Source organism: Diadema antillarum, unplaced genomic scaffold, assembly GCF_040938485.1.
Source record: "Diadema antillarum isolate AM-2024a unplaced genomic scaffold, OU_Dant_1.0 seq00000810_RagTag, whole genome shotgun sequence".
Lineage (NCBI taxonomy): Eukaryota > Metazoa > Echinodermata > Echinoidea > Diadematoida > Diadematidae > Diadema > Diadema antillarum.
Genome location: NW_027271690.1, coordinates 1023775 through 1051702, shown reverse-complemented (window position 1 = coordinate 1051702; position 27928 = coordinate 1023775). Strand labels below are relative to the sequence as shown.

Here is a 27928-nt window from a genome sequence, read left to right as displayed (position 1 = left end):
AGAGCCATTGTTAGAAAAGAATGTATGTATGATATACACATCACCTTTTGATAGATATAAAGACAAACACAAGTAAATGAACAAATGTGAAATGAAGCAAAAGCCTCAGTCAAATTTCAAATGATTTATGTCGAGGACTCTATTGCATACACTAGCCTACAGCTGCTGCTGCTACCAGGACAACAAGCAGAAATCCTGCTGTCTGATTGGCTGTTGTTATGGCAATCGCAAACATGGTAAAGTACTACTGCAGTCTGCTATTCTACAGGCCCCAACTAGCTCCCACTGCTGAGGCTGCTACAGACTGTAACAAGAAGGCCAAAATTACAGGCACGACACAGGCTTTTTGGAAACATCAAGCGGAAAAGGCATTGGTGGAAGATAGATCATGACCTGTGCATAATTCTGATAAGAATATTGTGTATATTTTATACATTCTTAAAAATATCTAAATATTTACAGAATTTGCAGTCTCCTTATTTACCTGCAGTATACTGTGTATATAAGATCTGTAGTAAAACAAAACAAAACAAAACAGATTTTTATATCTTCTCCCACAAAAATAATACTAATGACATTGCAATTCATCAATGATTAAGAACAAATATAATGTGATACAATGAATTTTCTAAAAGAGAGTTAATTAGAGAGTTTATTAATTTGTGGAATGTTGACAAGCACCAAGTGACTGTAAATCCACCATAAAAAGACAGTGATACCTAACACAATTTTAAAAAAGTCACTACTGCACAAAACAGACAAAATTACATTACTTCACTAATTATCTCATGTACCTTTGAGGCTTGAGACCACCAAAGTACTCTGTACTTGCACCAAAAATTCGGAAATACCGGTAGTATTCAAGTTTTTACACATGTATGCCTTCTCTATCTGTCAAGGATATACCGTAGCTGTTAGACAAAAGTCAGGCAAACTTCACTATTGGAATTCTACAACACATGGCAAGGTCTCTTTTAATATCAAAATCATCTCAGACAACAATCATGTCTATTTGAAAAGAAAACAGCTTGCTATCACGAGATTCCCAGCTGATGGAGATAAAGAGAAAGAAATAATGAGAAAAAACAAGTGAGAGAGAGAGAGTGAAGACAGAAAGAAGGAGAGAGAGGAGGAGTATTGAAGAAAGAGACAAACCTGATGTCAGATTGGTAAAAATGAGATCATGGTGGGAAAGTTGTAGTCATAAAATGGGCTTTAGAATCTGTGCGATCTGATTGGTCAATTATCAAGGCAGAATTAATTTTTACTGATCCATACAGAGCCATGCATTTGGTAAAATCTGAATACGTGGCTCACGCCATGTATAGTGTTGTAGGTGTACCAGATGCATGATGGGAAAAAGGTTGAATTTCATGAATTTATGGGCCCATTTTATAAAACGGCCTATGTCGTGGATCAGTGAGAATTTGATGCTCTCATTCAGCTTTGGAAATAGTCTAAAAACCCAATCGCTGCTCTCGTGGGTTTAAACACTTCCAAAGTTAAACCCGCACATTCAATTTTCACTGATCCACTCTGTCCCGTGCACCATTTGTATACTGTTTATTCTCAACCAGATACAAACTTCAGTGGGATCCTCCAAGAGGACGGATCTTACGTTGAAAAGCAGAGAGAAAAAAAAAGTGTTGTGAGCTTTACACAGAGGTTGCTTTATGAGAAGCCAAGAAAGACATTGTGTTACCACTGACCGTCTTGTTTATATTTTTATCCCGTATTATCAAGTACATTTCTGTATTTCCACTTAACCCTGAATGCTGTATGAGTTTCCATGACAGGAAACTTGTGAGTGTGACTTTCTAATGCCCAAACTCAAAATGTGTGAGTGTGATCTCACACATTTTTCGTTGAAAAGCAGAGAGAAAAAAAAAGTGTTTGAGCTCTATGCAGAGGTTACTTATGAGAAGCCAAGAAAGACACTGTGTCACTACTGACCGTCTTGTTTATATTTTTATCCCTTACTATCAAGTAATTTTCTGTATTTCCACTAAACCCTGGATGCTGCATGAGTTTCCACGACAGGAAATGTGCGAGTGTGAATGAATTTCTAATGCCCAAACTAAAAATGATTCCTTGACGTGTTCACCTCAAGATCCACTTTGAAGTAAAGATGAGGCCCCACAGTTATATACAGGTGTATTTATGAACACCATCATGCCTTTGCACATGACGCAATGCCTACAATGTACTATCTACGCAGGGAATGCTCTCATTCACTCATTTCTCATTCACTGAATAAAGTACATCCAAGGTGATGTACAAACTGTCTTGACACTTTACAGATGACCTATTCAGACTAAGAGTGACAGGAGCAACATGAGCATGTGCACAAATAACAGGCAGGCTTCTAATGGCTGAGTAACTAACACTTTGATTACCATAACATTTTGAAAAGAATATTACAGTATACACATCAGGGCGGATCCAGGAATTCCTAAAGGGAAGGCGCCTTTACAAAATTAAAGGGGGCACATGTGCCCCCCCATTTTTTCCTTTTGATTTATTTTGCTTTCACAAAAGAATAAAGAGGGGGCGCACGCTGGCCGCCGGTGTGCCCCCCTGTGGATCCACCACTGAATATTGAAGTTACAACAGCAATGATGAATATTTAAAAAAAAAGAGGTACTTAATGCATTTGTTAGTGACCTTATGTCAACATTGTCAACCAGCAGCAAATAGGCCATGACGTTCTGCATGCTGTTGCACTTGACATATTTTTTAAAATCTATTCTAGCCACTTCCTTCCTCTAGAAAGAAAAAAAAAAGAGAAAAAAAAAAGGCCATCAAAATTGTACATTTCATGAATTGGATGCATAGTGTTAAAAATATCAAAGTAATACACAGTAAGAACAGGACTTTCATTCACAGTTTAATGACCTTGGTCCCACTTGGAAACCATGCACTACAACGTAATTTCACCACGACACATAGATCGAAAGAAATGCATATTTGGAGACAGTGGTGGGAGATATGTGGAGTCTGCACAAGGTGATGTAGGGAAATCCCCCTATACCAGCAAGATGGGTCACACGGTTGCCTGGCGATGGAGCGTGTGGCACGCGCCTCATCTCAATCCACTCCCTGGTAGCCAGAGGGTCCTGGCGTGTGTTCGTTGGGACTAAACGGGGAGGTGTCTCCATTCCTCTCATCTCCAAATGCTGTTGTGCAGAGCAAAAAAAGACGTATGTACACACATTATCCAAGGCCACATTCATAAAAAATAATGCCTCCGGCATCACCTCGTGGCGGAGGCATAAAAAATCCACAAAATGAATCAGTGCGGATTACACAAATATACACACATTATTCAAGGCCACATTCACTTTGAGGAAATCCTCAAGAAGAAGAACAAAATGCTTTTAGCATTAAATTTTTTCAATACATCCCTCAACAATGAATTCATAATGGCAAAAAATCACTTCTGCGCACCAAATACACAGATGCTATTCTTTGTGACCGGCAGCGCAGTATTCTGAGGTCTGAAAAGACATTTTTTGTTACAAAAAAAGAAGGATTTTCCATCAATTAAAGAGTAACCATTGTCATCTCTTCAAGTACCTTTTTCCTTGAGTCCCCTGCCAAAATTGGAGTAGACCTTTGCCATACAGAGTACCACCGCCACTCTGATGATAAGACCCAGGATGCCGCACACGATGATGGCGTAATTCAGGAGCATGTCTTCCTGCCTGTCGAATTCCTGTGCCACCTGCAACACAGAAAATGGCCATGATAGGAAAAAATAACGTAAATATAAATACACACACTGTCACACACAATTGTCTCCCCCAGGTCTCCATCCTATATGTTCAGGATTTTAAGGGTACTGGGGGCAGGGACTAGGGCCATTTTCAAGCGCTCAAAAGTGAACAGAACTGTACCGTACTGTACTGTACCATGCCATGAGAAAGAAAAGTGAAATGATGAATACAGTCAACCTTGCCCAAGTCGAATCTATTTGGACTGAAGAAATAGCTTTGACTTTGAAAAAATTTGACTTATGAGGGATTAAAATAGAAAGAATATAATGAAAAGAGGACTTGAAAAGACCTTTGACTTTAACAGGCAATTATTCAACTTATGCGAGGTCGACGTAAGCAAGGTTGACTGTATGCACAAAAACATGAGACACACTTAAAACAGAGGAGACAGTGTGGATGAAGATGAGACACAACCAACGACATTACAAGTATGCTGTGTAACCACAGCACCTCAAAAAGGCTAAAAAAAATGCTGACAATGACCTTTTTGAGACAAGCAATATAATGCACGTTTGCTTTTCCATAGTGCCCACTATCCGCTCTCTATTTGGCATGACAGTGGCAAAAACAAATCATGACCATGTGCAATTCGACATTGCCATCAACTTGAAAGCCAAGGTCTGTGAATGCCAGCAGTATTTGGGGCAGGTACTGTATCATTCTGCTATAAAAGTGAATTTAAAAAGGACAAATTGTGTTCAATGTCTAAAAATGTGGGATGGCTTCTGTTTTGTGGAAACTAATCATGAGTCATGAGAAAGAGACTGGTGTCCTTTAAGAGTGTAGCATTACAGGAAATTCTGTGACCCTTATCCTCAGAGACCAGTTACCATGTTCCCAGGAATTCCAAGAAAATGAGGAGCACCTATCCATAACAGGAAATAACAATTACATCAGAGCGTATAGAAAAGACCAACATGTTTCAACACTTTCTCTTGCCTTATATTATTTCTATATTTAAAAGCATGAAAACCAAAGGAAAGTATGAATAACTCACAAGTACTATCTTGTAGATGATGTAGGCTGGCTCAAACACACTCGTGATGAAAAAGAGCCACGCAAGTTGCCTGTTTTCATACCGCATCTGTAGACAAGATCAAGAAATGGAGTTAGTTACCATCAAAAGTCAATGTGACTTTAAATATAAAATAATGATATAATATAAGTAGAGAAGCACTCTGAGAGCGCAGACCTCCGCCAAGCACGCAGCTCATTTCCATCACTGATCTTGTTCTTCCATATATATATCAGTGATTTCCACCCATACGTACTATAGCATGCTGAAAGTGTTTATAATACTAGTAGTGTGCTGAAAGTCTCCCGATTTCCCAATATAGAAGGCTTTGTTACGTCATAAACCCTCAGCTGCACAGCGCGCCTCACCCCAGCAGAAACTAGAGCACGCACTTTAGTGCATGCATGGAAACCTCAAATACGCGCAGCCTGAACTCCTAAGTTCACTGACCCTCCCTGCCAAAATATCAAAAATCCTTCATAAATTTCCCAAAAATTCTCGGATCACTACCAAAAGTTTGTTATTCGTGTCATTCTCAACCTTCCCTGCAAGTTTCATCCCAATCCGTTGTCTACTTTTTGAGTTATTTTGCGCACAGACAAACGAACGAACGAACAAACAAACCAACGGTAACGAAAACATAACTTCCTCCCTTAGCGGAGGTAATAACTGCTGTAGATCCCCTTCCCTGAAATAAAACCCCATAGTAATGCACTCTGAAAATAAATGAATGAATAGAAATTGAAGGCAAATTTCATATCATACTGGTTGTAAAATGGGGATATGCACATACTAATAGGGCTACACAAAGAAATTATTGTCAATATATTCTAAAAAGAGAATTAACAATTTTGAAATATCATCAATACAAGTTGCCAATTTTGATTAAGATGCAAAAATAAGTAGATATCATCTTTAAATTTGCCTTCATTCTTGTGTGGCATTCCTGGAACAATAACACCTACTTCCTTTCTTCACACCATAAATAGTATACCATGTACAAGAAAGCTCTTTTCTGAGCTTCCCAACAGTTGAATGAAATCGACCACTCTATGATGACAGTAATGAGAGAACTGTGCATATCTTCACAACCTTAGCATGCCCATCTCCGTGCGTGTTTGTATGTTTCCACCTTTAGTTCAAACTGATAACTGAAAAAGAAATAGTCGTGACACATATGACATCTCAGGTTAATATACCACTTTCATTTACTCACGTTGTAGTAACAAGTGTTCAAATGATCATGCCGAAGATGACGTGGTCATGAAGTGAAATCATTGGAATAAAGGCTTACAGACATTGTTGATGAGCACCTACCGGTACATACACAGGAATCAGCTATAATACAAAAAAAAAAAAAGAGAGAGAGTATTTTCAACTTTTATGGGGTCATAATCCCACAACAAACATACATGACATTGTACAGAGTATACTGTATTGATACTCACCACTAAAAAGCCAATTATAGCCCATATGACAGCATAGGCGATGCCAATACCGATGACCAGCTGCTCCAGTAGTTCAATTTGCTTGACACCATTCTCCAGGACCAAAATGACCATACTGACCTGTACGTACGTATGGTTGGGTGGGGGTAAGAGAGGGTTCAAAGGTCAGCTAATACTTCTCATTCTCGACAAAAGTAGACATCAGAAGCACGGCATCACTATCACTGGTGAATCTTCCTCAGGAATGTACAGTCAAATCTGTCTTAGCGGCCACCTGCTTACACATTGTACTTGTAGCAGCCACTGAAAAATCACCCACACGACATGCTGGATTATAGACCCTATACAATGTATACAGCGGTCACCTGCTAATGCGGCCAGCGGCCACTCACTTTGTATCCCATGGTGATTATGCAACTGCATATAGTGACCACAAATATTCTTGCTGAACCACTATATCAGCCATGAATATGTTACATATGTAGCTCTTACATTCATTGCATGAATTCTAAAAGAGTCCTATCAAAAGAATAGAAGTGGGCTAAAAGAAAATTTAGAATTAAGCACTTTGTACCAAAAAAATCCCCATATTACAGCTGCTCGTGCAAACTTATTTGTTTTGTGTTTTTTTAAAGAACATGCGGTATTTTACGCTTTTATACAATGCAAATGTTGAAATTCAAATTGGCCACTGACCTATCTATAGTGGCCACCTCTCTACAGTGGCCTAGTTTGTCGTATGCCTTGCGTGGCCGCGTTTGTCGTATGCCTTGCGTGGCCGCTTATAGGCAGGTTTGACTGTATTCTTCAGGGCTTACCTCAGCAACCCATGGGTATATGCCCTCTCCCTCCCATGGGTATGTAGCGGTATAATGAAAGTTTGAAATGGTCTCAAAATAGTTGCTGAAACAGCACACTTGGCAACAGATCACATAGCACCAACTCATGCACAATTTTCCCTAACTATCATGCTCATCTAACACTCGGTTCTTCATACACTTTATTTGGAGGTAATTGGACAAGGAAATTATGGAAAAAACTTTAAACCTTCACTGATTAAGTCAGAATTTCCTGCTTCAATTGTTTGACAGCTTCATCACTTGAAAACACTTAAATTGATCTCATGCAGCCCCAGTAAAACACAGAATGCCTTTTGAAAGGGGCAAATTTCCACTGATGTGTTCTACTAATATTGCTGCATTCTCCTTTATGTTTGAATAGTGGCAAATGTCTGTCAGAGAAACAGCCTTCTTGTTACCACTTGTTAGATTTGTATTGTGAGTCCATAGTGTTATTTGTGTTTGACAGTTGCTTCAATGTGCAGTTATCAAGGACCAAGTCGTATTTGAAACATTCAAGGTCTTTTCAAAATAAAGACTTCAAAATACACATGTACATGTGTATGAAGAAATAGTTTGATTTACCTGGCAAAGAGTTGGAAAATAGAATGAAATATGTTTATTGTGGTTAGTCTTTGCCAAATTACTTCTCTGAAATTTCTCTCTCTCCCATAGTGTGTTATGCTAAATAGGGCTGAAGTATTCATATAATTATGATGATTTGTAAATTGATAAATGGCAAGATTTCTGGTTGCATGTACACTAGCCCATCGAAGGTGACTTTGTTTATTCTCAATATAGACTCCAGTTTGAGCTATCTCAGGTAATGTTAAAGGAAATACCATCTGTTTTTCTTTCATTTTAGATAGAGTTGTCTTTAATATGTGGTTGAACATAGCACAATGGAGCTTTTACAGAGGGCATTACCTGTTGAATACAATAGCTTGCTGTTGAATCCTAACCTTCAAACCTTAGCTGACATAACATTTGTATCAGCAAAAATAAACCAAACTGAAAGGCATGGTTACCAGTATCAGTCAAAGTACAAAACTTAGGTCAAGGGCTGAGATGAGCATTGTAGTATTCAGTTGAATGCAAGCTGTGTAATGGCTTGGGCATACAATATTGCACCATTTACTATCATGAGCTTTTACTCTATATTTTAAGTAAGTATTGCTAGATGCATGAATATTGAATTATCCGTTGAGGGCAAGCTGATTTTGCTGCAACACAAATTTCTCATAGACACTTGTACGACTATACTTGGGACTAGTCTTCAACGGGTGAAGATGATTAGTCTTTTACCAAGGCCAGTTTAGTGTTTCAGCTGTTATAAAAAAAATACTACAAATAGTACCTTATGACTGTAGTTATGCAAACTTTTCAACATAATATTATGCTATACATTGAGTTACAAAGTCCAACAAGCATATATGCTTCAGTTGTATGGCCCAGGTATATCTCCTGGGTTACATAGTGTAGATGGGAACAGTCACTGTGTGAATATTTCTAGCATGCCACCATAATGTACATAACATGCTCCTTACCCAATTTCTACCCTGTCATTTCCACCTCTAACAAGTTACTGGTATCTGACCCTGAATGTGTGGTTTGCTCCTCCACAATAGATGCCCTGGAAGAATGTGTGGTATTTTATGCTGTTGAGCAGAGGTCTTTGTGTACAAACTTTGAGATATTACTCTTTCACAGTGCCAAGGCATTTAAGTGATGTAACTTACCATGCTTTTCCATTCCATCAGCATTCACTTTTAATTACTTAATTACCTACATTATGTGTAAGTTGTATTTTTGCCATATCATAGCCAGTATAATGAGGTGTCCCAGTCCAACAGGTAGGCAGTAATGACATATAACAGGGATTAGGGAGATTCAGGTAATCTCTATTCATTGGCGGTTTAAGCCCTTGAGGACGAGTCCAGAGTACTGTATACTCGGGCAGGTGTCTATGGGAAATGCATGTTGTAGCAAAATCAGTCCGTCCTCAATGGGTTAATATTTTCCAGACATCTGTGCTAATCCGGGAAGAAAGCACGCCAGCAGACATGACAATTGGTGAATATTCTAGTTAGGATTAAAGGTTAACCCATCAAGGACGGGTTGATTTTGCTTTTTTACACGCATTTCCAATGGGCACCTGCCTGAGTATATCGGGAGGGGGGGGGGGGGATGGGGGTTGGACTAGTCTACAATGGGTTGAATGGCAAACTTTGGTCACTTTTAAAGGTAGTAAAATGGAAGTAACTAGGAAGTAAAATGTGGCTCACGGACACCATTATACATAGTATCACAGGATGGCTCATGGCAGAGGAGGGTATGGATGAGAGATGGCTTTAAGGGTTTGAGCGGGCAATATGTAAGAAAATGGATGGGAGTGGGGGGCAAAAGTGTGGAAAGAAGGAGCAAGTGCAAGGGCGGGAGGGGTTAAGGTGAGGTATAAAGAGGGCAAGGATGACAGTGAAGGAGCAGGGTGAGATGAGAGAGAGGGTGAGGATGATGCAGTAAAGGAATTGAAGAACATGACAAGCATATTGTGAGAAACAGAGGCATCAGGGAGGGGGAAATAGCAAGTCTGGGAAAATGAAAGGGCGGGACAGGAAAATGGCAATGGTGAGCGAGGGAGGAGACAACAATAGGGGTATGAAAAACAATGACTGCAATAATTACTACAATAAGAACAATTCTCATCATCATCACCTTGACACTATTAAGGATGAGACTACAATAATGGTAAAGGAAGTTTATCAATCTCACCTCTAACTGAAGATCAAATTTCAGCAATGATTCACACAGGAACATATATTGGCACATATCTGGAGCAGGATGGAAAAAGAGAGTAAGTCACATTAAAACATTAAAAAACATGAAAGACATTCGAGCACATCTGAGCAATGGACAGGGTCGGTTCAGTCAAAACAAGGTATTAAAGTTTTACAGATGTGATCGATGAAAATCATGGTACATTAGACTGACATTCAGTTTTCTTGTCTCTACCCTGAACTTGGAGAAATTATGTTTCAAGCCACTGCACAATGTTTCCCTTTGGGGTCACAGTCCTTTGAAGAAAGACATTATTTGCCATCAAAAAGGGAAGATTGCATGCAATAATTCCACTCAGACCCAAACCATGATCTATCTCTACATACATGTATGACCTTCTTGTTGTCATCAGGGAGGAGATTTCTTTCCTACATCCCTACTCACATTGATGCAGTAATACAGCCCCCTTCCCTTTCCCCTGTACGGAATCAATAAAGATTTCAGATATGCTTATATTTTTGTTCTTTTTTTTTTTTTTGCAGATGTTGATGAAAATGAAAAATGCTGATCTCATTATGTATGTCATGTATATCAGACAACATTAATACTAAAATGTGATTGTGTATCACAAAACCAACAAAAAGTCGCACCCCTTCATTTTACGTGAGGACTCAAGGTAAAACAGGTCAACAAAGTCAATCTTGAGTTTTTCATATTTTCTGAAAGAGCTACTCTTCTTCTACATTATTCCCGAGTTTGGGATCATAAAATGAATTGTAGAGTAGTGAGATCAGGTATGTTTAATAGAGGCCCCTTTTCATTTCTTGAAAATGCTTTGCACACTCTTCACTTTCAACTCTAATAAATTTTGGAAGGATAATGCTACTGCTTTGAAAGTTGGCATTAATCATGGACAGAATGTTTTAATAGAGCATGCTCGATTGCAGCTAAATCTGATAATCCCTTCATTGTTGTTGCTCCAGTGCTTTACATCCTGTTTTTTGTCCCATTCATCACACAGCCAGCACGGTTTGGTAAAGATTAAGCGCTTGAATAGACACTGTACTTCAGAGCCTCTTTTCTCAGTTCACACTTTTCCAGAGTATGTGCTTTCTTTCCAATACTAGCAGCACCCGTGGAAATCCACGGGTCTGAGGGGTCTTATTTTTTTTCTCATAATACGATTTTGCACATTTTTATTGAAGAAATAAAAAGAAAAGTCTTCTCATTCTTTCGTTAATTGTGCTGTCTTCTAAATGACCACCCTTCCCAGAAATTTTATAATACATTTTTGTAGTATATGCCCGGCGATCCGGTCCATTGGTAGGGATCATTCCCGCCACTACTTGCTTTTATTATAGAACTTGAGTTTCGAGGGGTTATTTGCACCCGTTGAAGTCCAACAGTTGTCTTGTTGCCCCTCACCCCTCCCCCCCCCCCCCTCACGCGCACACACATTTCCACCTCCGCAGGGCAAAAAACAAAAACATTCAGGGAAAAATTACCAAAAACGCAAATGAGATTCCCCGAAAGTTCTGCCCACAGGTTGTTCCCGTCGAAACGGGAAGATATTAACACAATGACTTTGATTACCCCCTGCTCTTGCATCCACGCGGGCACCCGCGGGAATCCACGGCTGGTCTCAAGGCCTCGGTTTGTTTTGTGTTTTTTTTTTTTCATGTTTCTTTTCCCCACGTTATGAGAGAAAAATAAGATATTTTCGTCTTCATAATTTTGCTCCCTCCTTTTTGTTTTTAATCACCAAAACTTGGCTTGATATATCATATAGAACTACATCTGCTTCAGACTGTACATTATCATAATCAATATTAGGCCTACAATTATTGCTCCTATTATAGTTATTATTATATTATTATTATCATTATCCTTATTAGTATTATTATTATTATTATTATCATTGTTATTATTTGGGGAGGGGGAGATTATAGTCATCAGGTTTAATAGGCACCCGTGGGAGTAGGGTCTCACGACCTCGTATTTTTTTTCTTTAATATTTTTCCCATGTTATGGAAGAAAGAAGAATATATACATCACTGCATTCGTCTTCATTTGCTCCCTCTTTTTTTTTTTTTTGTCACCAAAACTTGGTTTGATAGACCATAGAACCACACATTCTATTTCCACTTGCAATTTTAAAAATAGGCGGTCGGCAAAGCGAGGTTTTCCTCTACGTCCGCTCATCTTATGAATATGTATAATTACAGCAGCTCTGCAGTAAACGAATGGACACAGCTGCGCGTGTAATCTGATATGGAAGGGTACGATCGGCAAATATATTTAGCCGCGTCCTAAACAGTCTGCGTACAATGACATCGGACTTGAGAGCAAACGGCGAGCAAACTAAATGACGTACCTGAGCTGCATATTATAGTATTCTGCAGTTGTGCAAAATACAATTACATAACAACGTTCGTTGTTTTCATTTGGGGACGCCGAACTGTACGTAAATGCCCTTGTAGTCCATATCACGCACACACAGATTCGTGTAACCAGGGAGGTGGAAGAAAGATAACCTCCCTGGTGTAACCATCGTCAATACATTCAGTACACGTAACAGGCGGAGGCAAAGGTACATCACAGAACTATACACACAGTGTAGAGTGTGTAGAGTTCTGCGAGGTACATTGTGTGTGTGCGCGTGCGTGCGCGTCCGCCGGAAGATGTCAGAGATTTCGCTGCACCATCATCTTTAGTATCCCCCAGTGTCTCTGCAAGCTAAAAGATGGAAGATCGAGAAAGCAGGAGGCCAGCGCAGGTTCCGTGAATATTGAAACGCTCGGCTCTTTCGTCACGCACAAAAATGCATTATGCATGTTGCTAATTAATTTTTCTTTTTCGTCCTCGACGTCGACACGGAGGCGGAGAGGGGACGAAACCCGCGCCATTCGATGTAGGATACTCTCCTGCGGCTGACGGCACCGGTCGCAGCTGCCCGGAGCCGACGGCTCGGGAGGAGATAGACAAACCAGCAACGCCGAAATAAAACAGGAAATACATAAGGCCGCGACAACAACAACAACTTCGAGTATTATAGTAGTAGATTTAGATAGGTAGGAAGAGACTATTTTAATTGAATTATACATCATTTTCAAGCTTAGAGTCTGCTCTTTCAGAATCTGCCCCTAACTAAAACAACTTTTTGTTGATTTTGTGATGCAGGGTCACATATCATAGTCATCCTCTAACTTTAAGTCTAATTCTTTGCTTAAATCGAGCAATACAATGATGTAGAAACCCTCCCCTGAAAATATGACAATCTTAGTTTTTTGTTTGCATTTTTTTCTCCTCTTGAGTACAGAAGTCAACATTATCTTTCTAATCAAGCGACATACAATTTATGTGTTCCCTACAATTATAGTACAGATTCAAGCTTTAAAAAGAAAATGAAGATGTTATATAATTTGACCAACAACATTAAACAATAAGGACAGAAATATGCATTGTGCAGGGAGTGATGTTAGATCTATTGTGTCTGTAGTAAATCATGGTACAGATATATACCATTCTGAATGAGAGTTAAGTGTAGAGTACATTTCAGTGTTCATATTCTTGGTGATGCAGCGCAATTTTGAGTAAAAGTGGCCTAATTTCATTGTTTTACAAAAATCTCACATGTTCTTGAAAAGCAAACAACAAAGTAATTCACTAATTGTATTGTCACAAGTTTGTCCTTCATACATTTGCCTTCTAGAAACTTCATGCAATGATTAATACAGAAATATTACTTCAGCGTGTGCTAGTTGATTTTTTTTTTTGTCCAGAAAATTGTAAACATTTCCTGTTTTCTGACGATTAACCCACTTTACCCAAGCTTCAATGGAGTTATTAGCTTTCAAAGACACCAAACTTATCATCTTACCCCAGCTATAATAGATTCAAGTTGTGACTTATTCATTCATTCATTCATTCAAATTAATGAATTCAAATAAATGAATTCAAATGAATTAAAATTGAATGAATGAATGGATGAAGAGCAATATTTAGCTTGATTACAAACAATTTTCACAATGAGACATGATTTTAAAGCATTCCTTCTCAGATATAGCATCAAAGTCAGAAAATGATTTTGGTGACTTTTTGGCAGTTCTGTGGCTGGTAATCACGTATTCCAGCCTACTCTCCACTTCTGGCTCCTAATTCCCCTATATTCACCTAGTTCCCTGTCACTAGTGATGCCTGTAAATAGAGTCGAGGGCAAATCCCTTCGGCATGAGCTGAGCCATGTCGGGATCTCATTCACTGATGACTCAAAACTTGTTACCCAGTTACCAGCAGTTTATGAGCCATGGCCAATAGCACCTTGTTGTGTCTAGTCACTATGGGCTGGTAAACTGTAAGGGAGTACCATGTACCTGCATACCAGCTTGAATGACACGACAAACATTTTTATAGCATAGAGTACTTGATACCAGTATATTTCTAGAGGTCTTCAATCAAGTGAATGTCTGCAAAGAATGCAAACATACTGATGCTACTTGTTACACTGCTTCCATGTCCACTATCTACAGCAATAATGAATCACACATTTTCTAGAGAAATCGAAAATTTCCCATTTGCCCAGCGTACAGCATTTTAAGCTGTAGAGCCCTGCTTCCACAACTTTGTATGTGCTGTGTTACACACTGCAAAAATTTGTGTTGCTTTTTAAATCATGCTCAGTCTATGGTTTAACTCAAGCCTGAAATGCATTTTTGGCCCTTTGTTGGTCAGAAGAATATTGTATACAATATTCTTTAAAAAAAAAAAAAAAAAAATCTTTTACTGAAGTAATGCAATGACTGCATTTTAAAAGTGGTTTTATATCCAACAACCCTTGAGTAGTGGAACCACTATTTTGTCTCATTTCTAAAATCTAAAGGTGAATGCCTGTCCTGAAGGCAACACGTATAGCAATAAAAAAAAAAAAAATGCATGTGACATATTTTTCCATATATGTTTGTCATATGTGAGCACCAGTTATATCCTCACACAGACAGAAACAGTTATTTACAAGTGTATCTTGCTAAATTTGTAAACAAAGGGCTCGTACTTTAAAACAATGGAAAAACATGGATGTGTGTTATGAACAAATTTTAATGTACTGTGCTGCCATGAAGAGCTAAGTCACAAGATCATAAAGGATTTGAAAGCGAAAGTGGAGGAAGCGTAATATTGAAATTGAAGGTTGTGAAGAAAAAGCTCCTATGAGGAGAAAAGAGCTCTTTCACACTGACAAAAGGACTTGTTAAAAACCTGTTTCATGCTCATCAAACAATATTTGTAGGTCTGAACTGTAGTAATGTTTTGCCAAAATATGTTTCTACACTCACATGTGCTCAGGGTGTGGCTGCAGGGTGCTCAAATGAAATGCCTCCTTGGAATGAGCAACTTACATTCACAGATGGGTGAGCAGTATGAATGGGGTACCAGCCTGACAAATGTATGAGGTTCTTACCCAAATACCTTCACGCAAACTAAGAGTGGTATATCCTTTGCCACACCCTGCACAATGCTTTCCAATCGAGCTTTGCTTAATTCTAGGTGTATGCTTAATTCTAAGTGTACATTTGATTTACATGTACAATGTATAAAGTGAACAGTACTACGACATGTTTGAGCAATCAGCGCTCAGCTTGATCTAAATGGACTTCCAATGACAATCTGAACACTCCTCAAATTTATGCATGTATGGTTCATACATTCCAAGCACAGACATACTCTTGCATGACTACATGATGTACCAGCATATTAGATTAATAATCATGACTCAGACATTGCTAATTGTACAAGATTTTTTCTGTAGCATGCAAAGAATTTAAATGGGATAATTTCTAATGCGTAGTCAAGCAAGAGTAGCATTGAAGGGCCTCAGAAAGAGGAAGGCAGGAACTGAAGAGGTTTATGTCAGCCATGCTATCAGTATACAAAATTGTGTAAATGAGAACAACAACACTGCTTTTTAGCTTCCCCTCCACTTTCAACATTAAATAACTTGTAAACGCATATCTATTTCTTCCTTAATTTATGGTGTTTATAAATATATTTCAACATATTGAGAAAATATATATTTTTATTTCCATATTATTGTTCTTCTCTAGAGATATGTTTGTACACTGCCACTCTGCTGAAAATGAAATGAACAAAATGAAACATAACACTAATAATGATAATAATATTAATAATAATAATAATAATACACTACTACTACTACTACTACTACTAATAATAATAATAATAATAATAATATGACAATCATAAAACTGATGACCAAACAAAAATGTGGTCAGCCCTCCTAAAAGTATTGTCCTACCTAGAAATACAATGAATCTGTAATAAATTGGAGTTTTATGTGAAAAGATAGCACACAAACAACAATTACGAAATTGTTCTTCTGAGACTTTTTTCTTCACCCCATCAATTTGAGGAAAAATGAAATGACCCATTGAAACATGACATTGAAAAAAAAAACATATTCGTTCTAAGTCCACACTATGTTAAAACCATAGGACAATGTAGCAAAAAAAAAAACCACAAACACTTGAATTGTCACCTTTATTAAAAACATCATGGGTGTTACAATATTACTTTGTGTGAGCAACCTTTTCCCTTTCTTTAATTGTTTTTTTTTTATGGGGGGGGGGGGCTCACCTACTTTTCCAGTTGAGTTTGTATCAATAAAATTCTAGGTGTTGTTGATCTGCATTGTATGCATACCTTTACTTGAACAAAAGCAAACCAACATTGAATAAATCTTTGATACTTTCATTTGGACACTCTTTAACTGATCAAAACAGTTTAGTTTTGTCATTAGTTGGATATATAACTGCAAAGATTTCTTTGCAGAGTGGAAAACTTTACACCAAGAGAGGCTCTAACATGGAAAGTCTGTAAAGCAATGCAGAACAAACTAGGGCACCTCACATGATGGGCAAGTACTTGTTGAACATTGAAGCTTTCTTCCAGGATTATATATCCTGGCCGACCACAAGTTTCCCTTCACAAACAGTGATCAGTCATGAACCATGCAGTCATCCTATCATGTGGTTATTGATCACTGATTCTAGATACAGATCTCATACTCTCCTCACACTCAGGACTGGTACATGTACATGATGAATGCCCCGTCGGGAATTGTCATATTCCAGTTTGATAACATAACCTGCTGTGGTTGTGCAGTGTGCTGCTTGGTAAATAATAATGATAATGATAACAAGATAATAATAATGATGATGATGATGATGATAATGATAATAATAATAATAATAATAATAATAATAATAATAACAAGGAAAAGTAGAAATTACGCGGTGCGTAATATATGTCCCCGCCGGAAGTAGCATTTTGTAGCAAAACGTGCAATATAGGTAAAAAATCAAGGTCAAAGGTCAAAGATGTCAAAGGTCAAAATTCTGTGTAAAAGTTTTGAAGCCCTCACCTAGCGCCATCACATAAAGCAAACGGAATCGAAATCGGGTTAGAAATGGCGAAGGAGTAGCATTTTGTAGCCCATGTACAATACAGGTCAAAAATCAAGGTCAAAGGTCAAAGAAGGCAAAGGTCAAAATTCTGTGTAGAAGTTTTGAAGCCCTCACCTAGTGCCATCACATAAAGCAAACGGAATCGAAATCGGGTTAGAAATGGCGAAGGAGTAGCATTTTGTAGCAAAATGTACAATATAGGTAAAAAAAAATCAAGGTCAAAGGTCAAAGAAGGCAAAGGTCAAAATTCTGTGTAGAAGTTTTGAAGCCCTCACCTAGTGCCATCACATAAAGCAAACGGAATCGAAATCGGGTTAGAAATGGCGAAGGAGTAGCATTTTGTAGCAAAATGTACAATATAGGTCAAAAATAAAGGTCAAAGGTCAAAGAAGGCAAAGGTCAAAATTCTGTGTAGAAGTTTTGAAGCCCTCACCTAGTGCCATCACATAAAGCAAACGGAATCGAAATCGGGTTAGAAATGGCGAAGGAGTAGCATTTTGTAGCAAAATGTACAATATAGGTCAAAAATCAAGGTCAAAGGTCAAAGAAGTCAAAGGTCAAAATTCTGTGTAGAAGATTTGAAGCCCTCACCTAGTGCCATCATATAAAGCAAACGGAATCGAAATCGGGTTAGAAATGGCGAAGGAGTAGCATTTTGTAGCAAAATGTACAATATAGGTCAAAGGTCAAGGTCAAAGGTCACGACTGAAATTCTGTGTAGAAGTTTCAAAGCTCCCATGTAGTGCTATCATATAAAGCAAACAGAATCAAAATTGGCTCATAAATGACAGAGAAGTAGCAAATTGAAGATTTTGATCACACACGGACGCACACACGGACACACGGACGGACACACGGACGGACGCACGGACGGACGGACGGACACACACATGTACGGACGGACGGACACACACACGTACGGAGCCCGTTTCATAGTCCCCTGCTCGAACTCGTTCGGCGGGAACAATAATAATAATAATAATAATAATAATAAAAATAATAATGATAATGATAATAATAATGATAATAATGATAATAATAATAATAATTTCGTCTTATTTACCCAGGGTAGCCTCTTCAGTGTTAGTACTGCTGTACACGAGGGCCCTGCATTTATTACTATCCAAGCATCTACCCCTAGCTCAAGAATATATCATGCTATTGGGTAAAAACACCTTGTCAGAGGACAGAAGCACTTGGCAAGATTTGAACCCGAGACCTCCATTGAAAGTCAAGAGTCTTATCCACCATGCCACGGTGCCCCCATTAATAATCAGACAAATGCTTAAGTGCAAACTCCACAATGAAACCCTCAATGTATCAAATTCTTTTTATAATTTTCATCATCATGTCATCAAGACTCTAATCCAATTAACCCATTGAGGACGACTCCTGGGTATACTCGGGCAGGTGTCTATGGGAAATGCGTGTTGTAGCAAAATCAGCCCGTCCTCACCGGTTACCTGGGTCATATTTTGCTGAAACATCACTACTTGCAATAACCTATGATGCCTCAAAATGATCACTGATATCTATTACTGAACTAAAAAACAAACAATCACATTAGTTTAATTTTCTTGACAACAATGGCTAATTCCTGATGTATCCAGTATAAAACTACTGAGTGCATTGTCTTTGCTGTTTGACAGTTGTAGGGGGACTACATGATGGGAGGGGGCCATCATGTTGGTGGTTACATGTATATCACAGGGGCAGATCCAGGAATTCTGCAAAGGGGGGGGGGGGGCGCAACTAATATTTCTGGTGCCACTTCCGGGTTTCATTTCATTTTTTTCTTTTTCTTTCTTTTGTTTTTAACGAAAAATAAAGGGGGGGGGGCGGAGGCCGAATGCACCCCCCTCTGGCTCTGCCACTGTATCATGCTTTGGACATGCGTATCAATTCACGCCACTACATGCAAGGACAGTCTCCTTTCCCCATATTCAAACATTTTGCAATCATGGCAGTAATCACCATGCCTTTCTCTGCTCTTTCTCTTACAATGACTGCATGAACAAGTGACTGAACATTCTATCTCTAGGGCACCACTTAAAATGGTAGAGCTCCCTTTAGACCCATAGTAGCATGGGGATTCACTAATTGGAAAGGCTAAACCAACTCGGCAATATATATTCCAGCATCCCTACAACAAATTTTGTACAGCTTTTAATGTCATGTATCTCCAGGTAGGAAACAGAAGAATTGCAATCGAGTCAAACGTTAATGATGAACGTATGCCTTAAAAAAAAAAAAAAATGCTGATGGGCAATTCAATACTAGCAGGCTGTGTTTGTCATGGTTTTCCAATGAACCCCAAAAGAGAGCCAATGAAGATCAATTCATGATAGGCCAATCTTCTCTGCCCATGCTACTACAACTGTAGGTCTTCTTCCAGAGGAGGAAACTTTGTCTCCCAAACCTCCTAGTTTGCAAGCACATACTAGTGTTGGTCATGAAGGAGTCTGTGCTAAGACTACAACATGCACCACTGGCACTGTAGCCTCTTCCAACGAGGGAGAGTATACATTACAGGGCATACTGTAAATGCAGAAATTTTCGTGGTACATTCACTTTTGCATATTTCGTGCTACTCTTTGTCTAGCGAAAATTTTAAAACCCGCGAAAATATCTTGCACAATTTTCTCTGCACGTCTTGAATGGGTTGATAATTGCACATCGCCAATTCAAGAACCCCCCCTCCCCCCCCCCCCCTCGGGTATTTTTTTTTTTTGAGCCGCTCAGTGCAAGCAAATAAGTCACATGAAAATTTCGAAGTTTACAGTTTGAAACAGTGCCAGTGGTGCATGCTGTAGTCTTGGTGCAGACTCCTTTGCTACCAAACTTTTTTTATTTATTTATTTATTTATTTTTTTTTGGGGGGGGGGGCTGCACTGTCTACAAACATGCTTCCAAGGGTCTAGAGATTTACCAAAATTCTTCCTTGTTTGCAAGCAAACAACAGCAGGGGGTTCTATCAAACTAGGCGATGTATTCACGATGTGCATTCTCAGAGCGCAAGAATGCAGTAAGACATAAGCAAAGGCCAAACATATCTGACCCATGCACTGGTATGTGATATATTGCTGAGTGTGTATAGAAAGGTTAAGAAATGGATATTTTCATTGAAGACACCTACAATTTGCTGTGCCTTTTAATGTATTTCTAAAGACCTGCAATATACATGAGAATCAGTATCTTCAATTTATGAACTTCTTACAGTCCAAAGATGTCTTCATTTTTCTCATGTGTGATTGAATGCAGGACTGTGTGTGTTTAATTTCTGAATTAATGTCAAATTCCCACATGCGAGAGATGCTTTATGTGTTACCCTTGACCTTACCACATCAATTGTTTGCTTGTTGTAAAGACTAAATCTCGCCAAGGTTGTGATTTATGGTGGTCTCATACGTGTAGTGCATGTTTTCATAAAGTAAAGTACATTTACAGAGCAATTTTTGTCTGAAAAAAAAGTATTAGAAAAGAAAAATGCAGGGCTGAGTGTAACTAACATTTGACCTTCCACATACCGTACTGCAACTGTATTGAATTTGAAAAAAAGAATCTCATTTAAAATATTTTGAACAATTTGCTTTCTTTCATACTTTCACATTTTTGTTGGTCCATTTGAATAATTGAAAAGACAATTTCTTTTTTTTTTTTTAATTAATGACTATGATGCTTTGCAAAAGAAAATAAACCAAAAAAAAAAAAAACATAAAAAAAGAGTGAGAGGAACTGGCAGAAATTATCATACAACATGATTCTAGCTCACAAGGGACTAAAGTGTGTGTCTTCAGACACCAAATACATGCTAGTCTTATGTAAGCACCACTCTTTAGAGTTCCTGTATCCAGTCACTCCAAGTTACTCTGTGCAGGTTGTAAATGTACCTTGACAAAGACTACATTTTGCTTGCCATAACAGGGAAGAGACTGAAATGAAATCGCACGGTGCCATCATAACAGGAAAATCCATATCACTGTCTTATAAATTCTATTTAGAAACAGTATCATTTTGAATGCCAGCAATTCTTACAACAGGAACATCATAGTGAACATAAACTGCAACAAGTGAAAGGCAGACTGGGAAACAGAAAGAACTATTAAAGGACCCCACTAACCTTGTAATTCAATGCTTGCCCCAACTGTTCGGAAGATGAGGTTTCTTGAGTCGTAGTACTGTTTTGCAATGTAGACCGCCATGATGGAGACCACCGGGCCAACGGCGGCTATGAGGATGAGGCGAATCTGGGAGGAATTAAAACCGAGAAATGTTAGGCCCTTATACAAGCGGTAGCACGTACAGGTTCCTTGCAATGTCAACTTTTCCTCACTATGGGACCATCTCTCAATGTGAGCATGGGCTTCCACTTATTGAGTATGAATTTTTGGAGACTGATATATCATAGATGAGCTATGATCCTACAAGTTACAAGTTTTTACAATGATATAAAGAAGAAGTCATATAACATAAAACTGTATGCAACTTGAAGTGTACAACCAGTGACCAAACCAATGTACTTAAGTACTCATAACACTAATTTCAATAGCTCGTCATTTCAGGTTCCAGAGAAGATTGTAAGATTCCTTAATTTAAGGCTTTTTGTATCCCTGCCCCCTCCCCCCCCCCCCCCCCATGATACTTGCCAAGTTTGGTGATAATTGATTTATTCGACCTTGCATTTTCAAGAAGATGAATATTTAAAATTTCTGAATTTGGATACCCCACAGGGCCCAAGGGTGGCACCCCCAGATCCGCCATGAACAAATTGAAACTACAGTCACCAATCCACTACTTACTCATAGCACTTACTTATGGCTCTTTCACTTTTGGTTTCATGGATCTGGAGAAAAATATTTTTCAAGATTCCTTATAATTGACAAGGGGGGTATTGGGTGGTTGTGGCTCCCCTAGGGGCCTGGGGGAGGGGGGGGGGGGGGGCGAGTGGGGGCAATGGTGCCCATTGGCACAAATTTAGATCCTGTCCCCCAGGGATACTATCTGCCAAGTTTGGTGAAAAGCCGTCATGGGATTTTTAAGGAGATGAAAATGTAAAAAGTGTCGGCACAACGGACAATGCACGATGGACGGCGTGCACCACATGGATGCCAGACAATGAAAGATTGCAACAGCTCATAAATAGCTAATAAAGCAACTTTTAATAGCACCCCTTAACATGCTTAACATTACAGAAATATGAGTAGCCTCCTATTCAGAACACGAAATTGACCAGTTCCTCTTCTCACACCCATTCATCATCCAAACTTTTACGAGTTTCACATTTGTACAAAATGACTAATCAATCAATGGCTATATTGCTGGCTGGTAGTTTAGCTTTCAGGTTGCCTTTCCCAATGTTTGGTTCTAGACTCACCAGCTTGACGGTTTCAGAAGTGGTTCCCCCTGGTTGGGTGTAGTTGATGATGCAGTAGATGAGGACGATAAAGACTCCAGCGACAAATATAAGCAGCTCATTGGCCCTCTCCCCAAAGACACCATTGAGCACGTAGAACAGAATAAACACTGGCGGAAGGAGAGAAATGTATGTATCAAAATATGGAATGTGAAATCACTGAAAGCAAAAGTTGTGTGAAAACATTAACTGCTAATACGTTTAGAATTCAATTACCACATGGGCATCATCTATCAGAGAAAGTATTCATGTGAAAATGTCGGCCGATCTGTTCTTTGGAAACTACAGAAAGGCACAGTCCAGGGATTCACATTTCATCTTAACCCGTTGAAGACAAGTTCCAAAAATACTCGGAGAGGTGTCAATGGAAAATGTGTGTTCTGGGAAAATCAGTCTGTTACAGTAACCAGGAAGCAGTAAGGCTGTAACAGCCTGACCACAAGTTTAACGATCAAGCAAGTGAAAGTCTTTTGAAGGAAAATCTCACATTATTGACAGAATTTGAATATACTCTTCTTCTACTAGCAACTAGAATATCTGGGCATTTGTATTTTTCTGTTTTTTAATAATTCTACCCACAAAATGCTTTTGGGCTACAACTGATGATAGGGCACTTTGGATACTGGAACAAGAACCAAAGAAAAGAATCCACTTCCGCTCACTGAAAAAATTCACTGAAAAAAAAAAGCATCGATTGAAAACAGATTTATAAGATTTGATTATTTGACATGTTTCTTCATTCCGTTGCTTCTATGTATGGAAAAATGTTTGTCACTGTTTTTGAGTGTTATATGATTTGTTTCATTCTAGACCTAACACAGCAAAGGAACTCAAGGAAAATGAAATACATACATAACAACAAAAATGACTTATGTAATTACTGTCATAGTGACCCTGCATCACAATAACCAACAAAAAAGTCGTCAGACATGAATTTTTAGATAGGAGCAGATTCTGAAAGAGCACACTCTAAGCTTTAAAATGATGTTCAACATATTCTTTATAACTAAATTCAAATGGACTCCCCTAACCATCTAAATACTGGAAAGAAAGCACACACTCTGGATAAGTGTGAACTGAGAAAAGAGGCCCTGAAGTACAGGGTCTATTCAAGTGCTTAATCTTTCACCAAGCTGCGCTAGCTGTGCGATGAAAGGGACAAAACACAGGATGTCAACCACCAGAGCAATGACAATGACGGGATTATCAGATTAAGCTGAGATTGAGCATGTTCTATTAACACATTCTGTCCATGGTTAATGCCAACTTACAACACAGTAGCATTATCCTTTCAAAAGTTATTAGACTTGAAAGTGAACAGTGTACAAACGATTTCAAGAAATTAAAAGGGGCCTCTAATACACACTTGATCATTCTTATACTCTCCCCAAAAAAGGAGTTGTAGAATAACTGCTGAAAACACACTTTTCCATTCGTATTATGATCCCAAACTAAAGAATATTGTAGAAGAAACATAGCTCTTTCTGAAAATATGAAAAACTCAAGATTGACATGGTTGACCCATTTCATCTGCTTTGAGTCCTTACGTAAAATCAAGGGGTGCAACTTTTTGTTTGTTCTGTGGTGCACGGTCACATATATTGAAAGCTCATACACAAAACCAATCATTCACAGATCAAGTACCCGTAAGTAAATTTCTACTACATGCAGTTGAATCTGTATGGATTTCATTTTGTTGTCAATGTACGTTGTACGGCACATTCTACATTATCCATAGCCTTATGTAAACTTCCTGTGTAATCCTGTGCTTTGTTTGGATCATACTTTATTTATCTTTTTTTTTTTTTAATTAACCCACTATGTATTGGACTCTTGTTCATTGACTTGAATCTAAATGAACTATAATTTGATATTTTTGAGTCCAAAACCCACAATCTTCTGCTAGTATCTAGTCTCTTCCTTTTTATCAACTGAATATGACATCTGTTCAATGATTAAATGGATGATGCCTTGATGCCATTAGCCTGTCAGGGTCTCTGTAGTCACCACATGAAGTCCTGAAAGGCAATAAATGCAACCTACCACAGTGTATCCCACCTACACTGTACACTCGTAAGTGAAATCTTCATTATCTCATACTGTCCCCGAAAGAAAGTAGCTATGAGGCCAAGTAAAGAAAATTAATAGTTTCTCCTTCCTGCCAGCATAGTTTTTTGCTGCTTTGTCAAAAAAAGTGTTTTTTTCTGTTTTTTTTTTACATTTTAAAATGATACAAAGATGAAATTCTGCACATGCACAGCCTACATATTGTTATCGTACAAAAATACTGTCTGGAAATTAGACTACATTGTACCTGAATGGTGTTGTGCAGTGAATTGGCCATTTTCAAGTTTATTACATCTACTGCATCTTGGAAAGGCAAAAAAAAAAGAAAAGAAAAGAAAAAGTGCCTGCATCCTCCTTTTTTCAAAAAGTTAGGACAAGAAGCTAACACTTCTTTTTACTTGGCCTTTAAACAGCACCCTGTTGTGCTCTACATGTACCTGCATTGAACAAGAGGAGAACTGCAAAGGTGGCATCAATATTGTTGCGCGGTGTGTTTTCTCCCAGGAGCTCCACCAGTCTATCGATGGTGAGGCTGATGACCACCAGGATACTCACGATGGACAGGAAGAGGAACACCCATTCTAACTTGGACACGTCCCTCACTGACCGCCTCTATCGGTCAGCAAGCATTCCGGGACAGTGCAATACACAGACAGGAGATGGGAGGATAGGGAGAGACAGAGAAAATATTGATGGCACATGAGTCACATGACAGGGGTCTTAACAATTTTTCTTCTCTCTTGTTGAAATTCTTGCTTTCACATTATAAACAAATACTTTTTATTTGAATTAAATTCTAAGATTACAAATCATAACTTTTGGGGTGCTCCATACAGCTCCCTCAAGAGTACTGTCTCTAATACATTATAAGGGGACGGTATAGATCTAGTTTTGGTTGAGATGGGGATTCAGAAATGACTTTTTGTACAAAAATTACAAACCACTTATGACATAAACTTATTCAAGTTCAACTTAAGAGCATACAGTTCTGAGAGGAATTCAAAGTTTATTTGACGAAAATAATTTTTGAAATGGCCGAAATATCAAAAAACAAAGTAGGGCCTATAAACCAAAACAAAGTGGTCCTGATAAAAGATGGGTCCCACCTTTTATTAATACAAAAAAAAAAAAAAACCTCTTTGGGTTTGGATTTTCATCCATTTCAAGACCCATTTTTATCAAATCAACTTTGAATTCCTCTTAGAACTGCAGATCTACATTCTGTCATATTTCATAAGACTCAGAAGTTTCTCATCATCCCCCTCCCACACACACACACACACACACACACACACAAGTACTGGAAAGCTGAAGCCCCATCTTTATAAGCTTAGCCAAAACTACAATGTATAGATCTCTAGTATAACTGTGTTAGGCCTACAATCCATTTTGTAACTTCATGTAGATCTGTCTAATCAAGTTTGTACCAGACTTTTTTTTGGGAGAATTTACCCATGCCATGTGAAAAAGTGAAGAAGAATTTCATTTTCTGGTAGACATCTACAAACAAAAGACCAACATATCAATTTTTATCATGAATACAAACATCTATATCAAACAAATTACCGGTACTGAGAAAATTAGGCCTTAGGACTATTCATCAAACTCGCTAAAATTACAGGTACCTCGAATCAAGCATAATAGGGGGGGGGGGGGATCGGGCTTTTTCATATATGGGCCCAAAACTATGGAATGGCCTACCAAAATCTCTTAGAGAAGCATCTTCCATTGATAGTTTCAAAAAGAATCTCAAGACATATATTTTCAATTTAAATTGACAATATCGTATACCTGTATGTATAGTATGTGTACGTACAGTATATAGGCCTATTGTTTGTTGGTTTATTGTCTTATTATTTTCTGTGATACTGTTGTAACGTGACACAATATGTACTCTGTATATAGCGCTGTGAGTATCTTTTTTTAGGTAGAAATGTGAGCTTTGTAAGAGTCTCACTATTATTATTATTATTATTATTATTATTATTATTATTATTATTATTATTATTATTATTATAATATTATTCCAAAAGGTTTTTGTGAGAGTCTAATAGTTAGAGATAAACCTTTCACTGATCAGAGTGACTGCTGCTGGTTCTAAGACACTGAAACAAGGAAATGGGGCAATGAGGTCGGGCTGGCTAAGTAATTAAGAGCTAACACTATTATGAACAGTTCAACATGAGCTACGCTGAAAGTAGCCCGACCAGACGCCGTGCGCGACCTACACTTGTGTACAGCGACAGGGCTGTGTACTATAGTTACGCTGAAAGTGAACTGATTGAACTAATTTACAGTTGGGAAGTTATCACAACATTACAATAGCTGGGCACTGAAAAGTACAAATGTAAGTCGATGTCAAACTGGACCAGCCAGCGATACTCGCTCCTTACCTGTCCAACAGGCGTTCGTACAACATTGCTCCCCGCAGTTGGTATTCCCAAATCTTCGAAGGTAATGGTCCCTTCACCTGCTGCCGTCGCTCCTCCCCCGGGCCCGCTGCGGCCGCCGCCACCACCGCCGACTCCCCCTCCTCCTTTATCCGTCATCTTGCCAATTGCTGCATCTATCGCGTACAACGCCGTTGTGATCACGAAATCTCTCTTCAGATTATAACTGTAAATGGATGTTGGTCTCAACATCCAACTTTCACTTTCGATTCACAGTAGATCGTTGTTTCAAAACGGTTGAAATTGTAATCCTTTCCAGAGTCTTATTAGGGCACTCGTGGTAGCACACAGTCACGAGATCCTCATAGTCATATGTACGCACTGCATACGATACACTTCAGACTACACAGTACACACACACTTCTTGACTTCTGAGTGTGTGCGATTTTATGTACAGTAGTATGGGTTACCTGTGAGTTCATTGCACTGTGTCGTGCAGTCCCTGATGACTGAAGCTAGACGAGAAAATAATCAACTGCGTTTCGATGGGTATGGTGATGCAAAATAGTCATGTAATAACAAGAATGGAACCAGAGGATAGACCAAAATATGTACTCTATCCGAATGCTTACTTAGGTGATCCTCGATAGACACTGAAATGTACAGAGACCTTTTCAGTATAGTCATCGAGCTATCTTATATCATAGACATTGCGGTGAGTTGA

At 38.6% G+C, this 27928-nt stretch overlaps 1 protein-coding gene across 1 annotated transcript; it reads right to left on the bottom strand.

Annotated features, from left to right (window-relative positions):
• Positions 1-653: 653 nt before the first annotated feature.
• LOC139739702 (uncharacterized) lies at positions 654-27529 on the bottom strand. The gene is made up of 9 exons (XM_071650312.1): positions 27208-27529; positions 25252-25426; positions 22709-22857; positions 21455-21581; positions 9851-9909; positions 6240-6359; positions 4774-4860; positions 3577-3724; positions 654-3176 (listed from the first exon to the last, which is right to left on the bottom strand). Exons 1-9 carry the CDS (start codon positions 27454-27456, stop codon positions 3088-3090), a joined length of 1203 nt encoding a protein of 400 aa, XP_071506413.1. The 5' UTR covers positions 27457-27529; the 3' UTR covers positions 654-3087.
• Between the last annotated feature and the right edge of the window lie 399 nt (positions 27530-27928).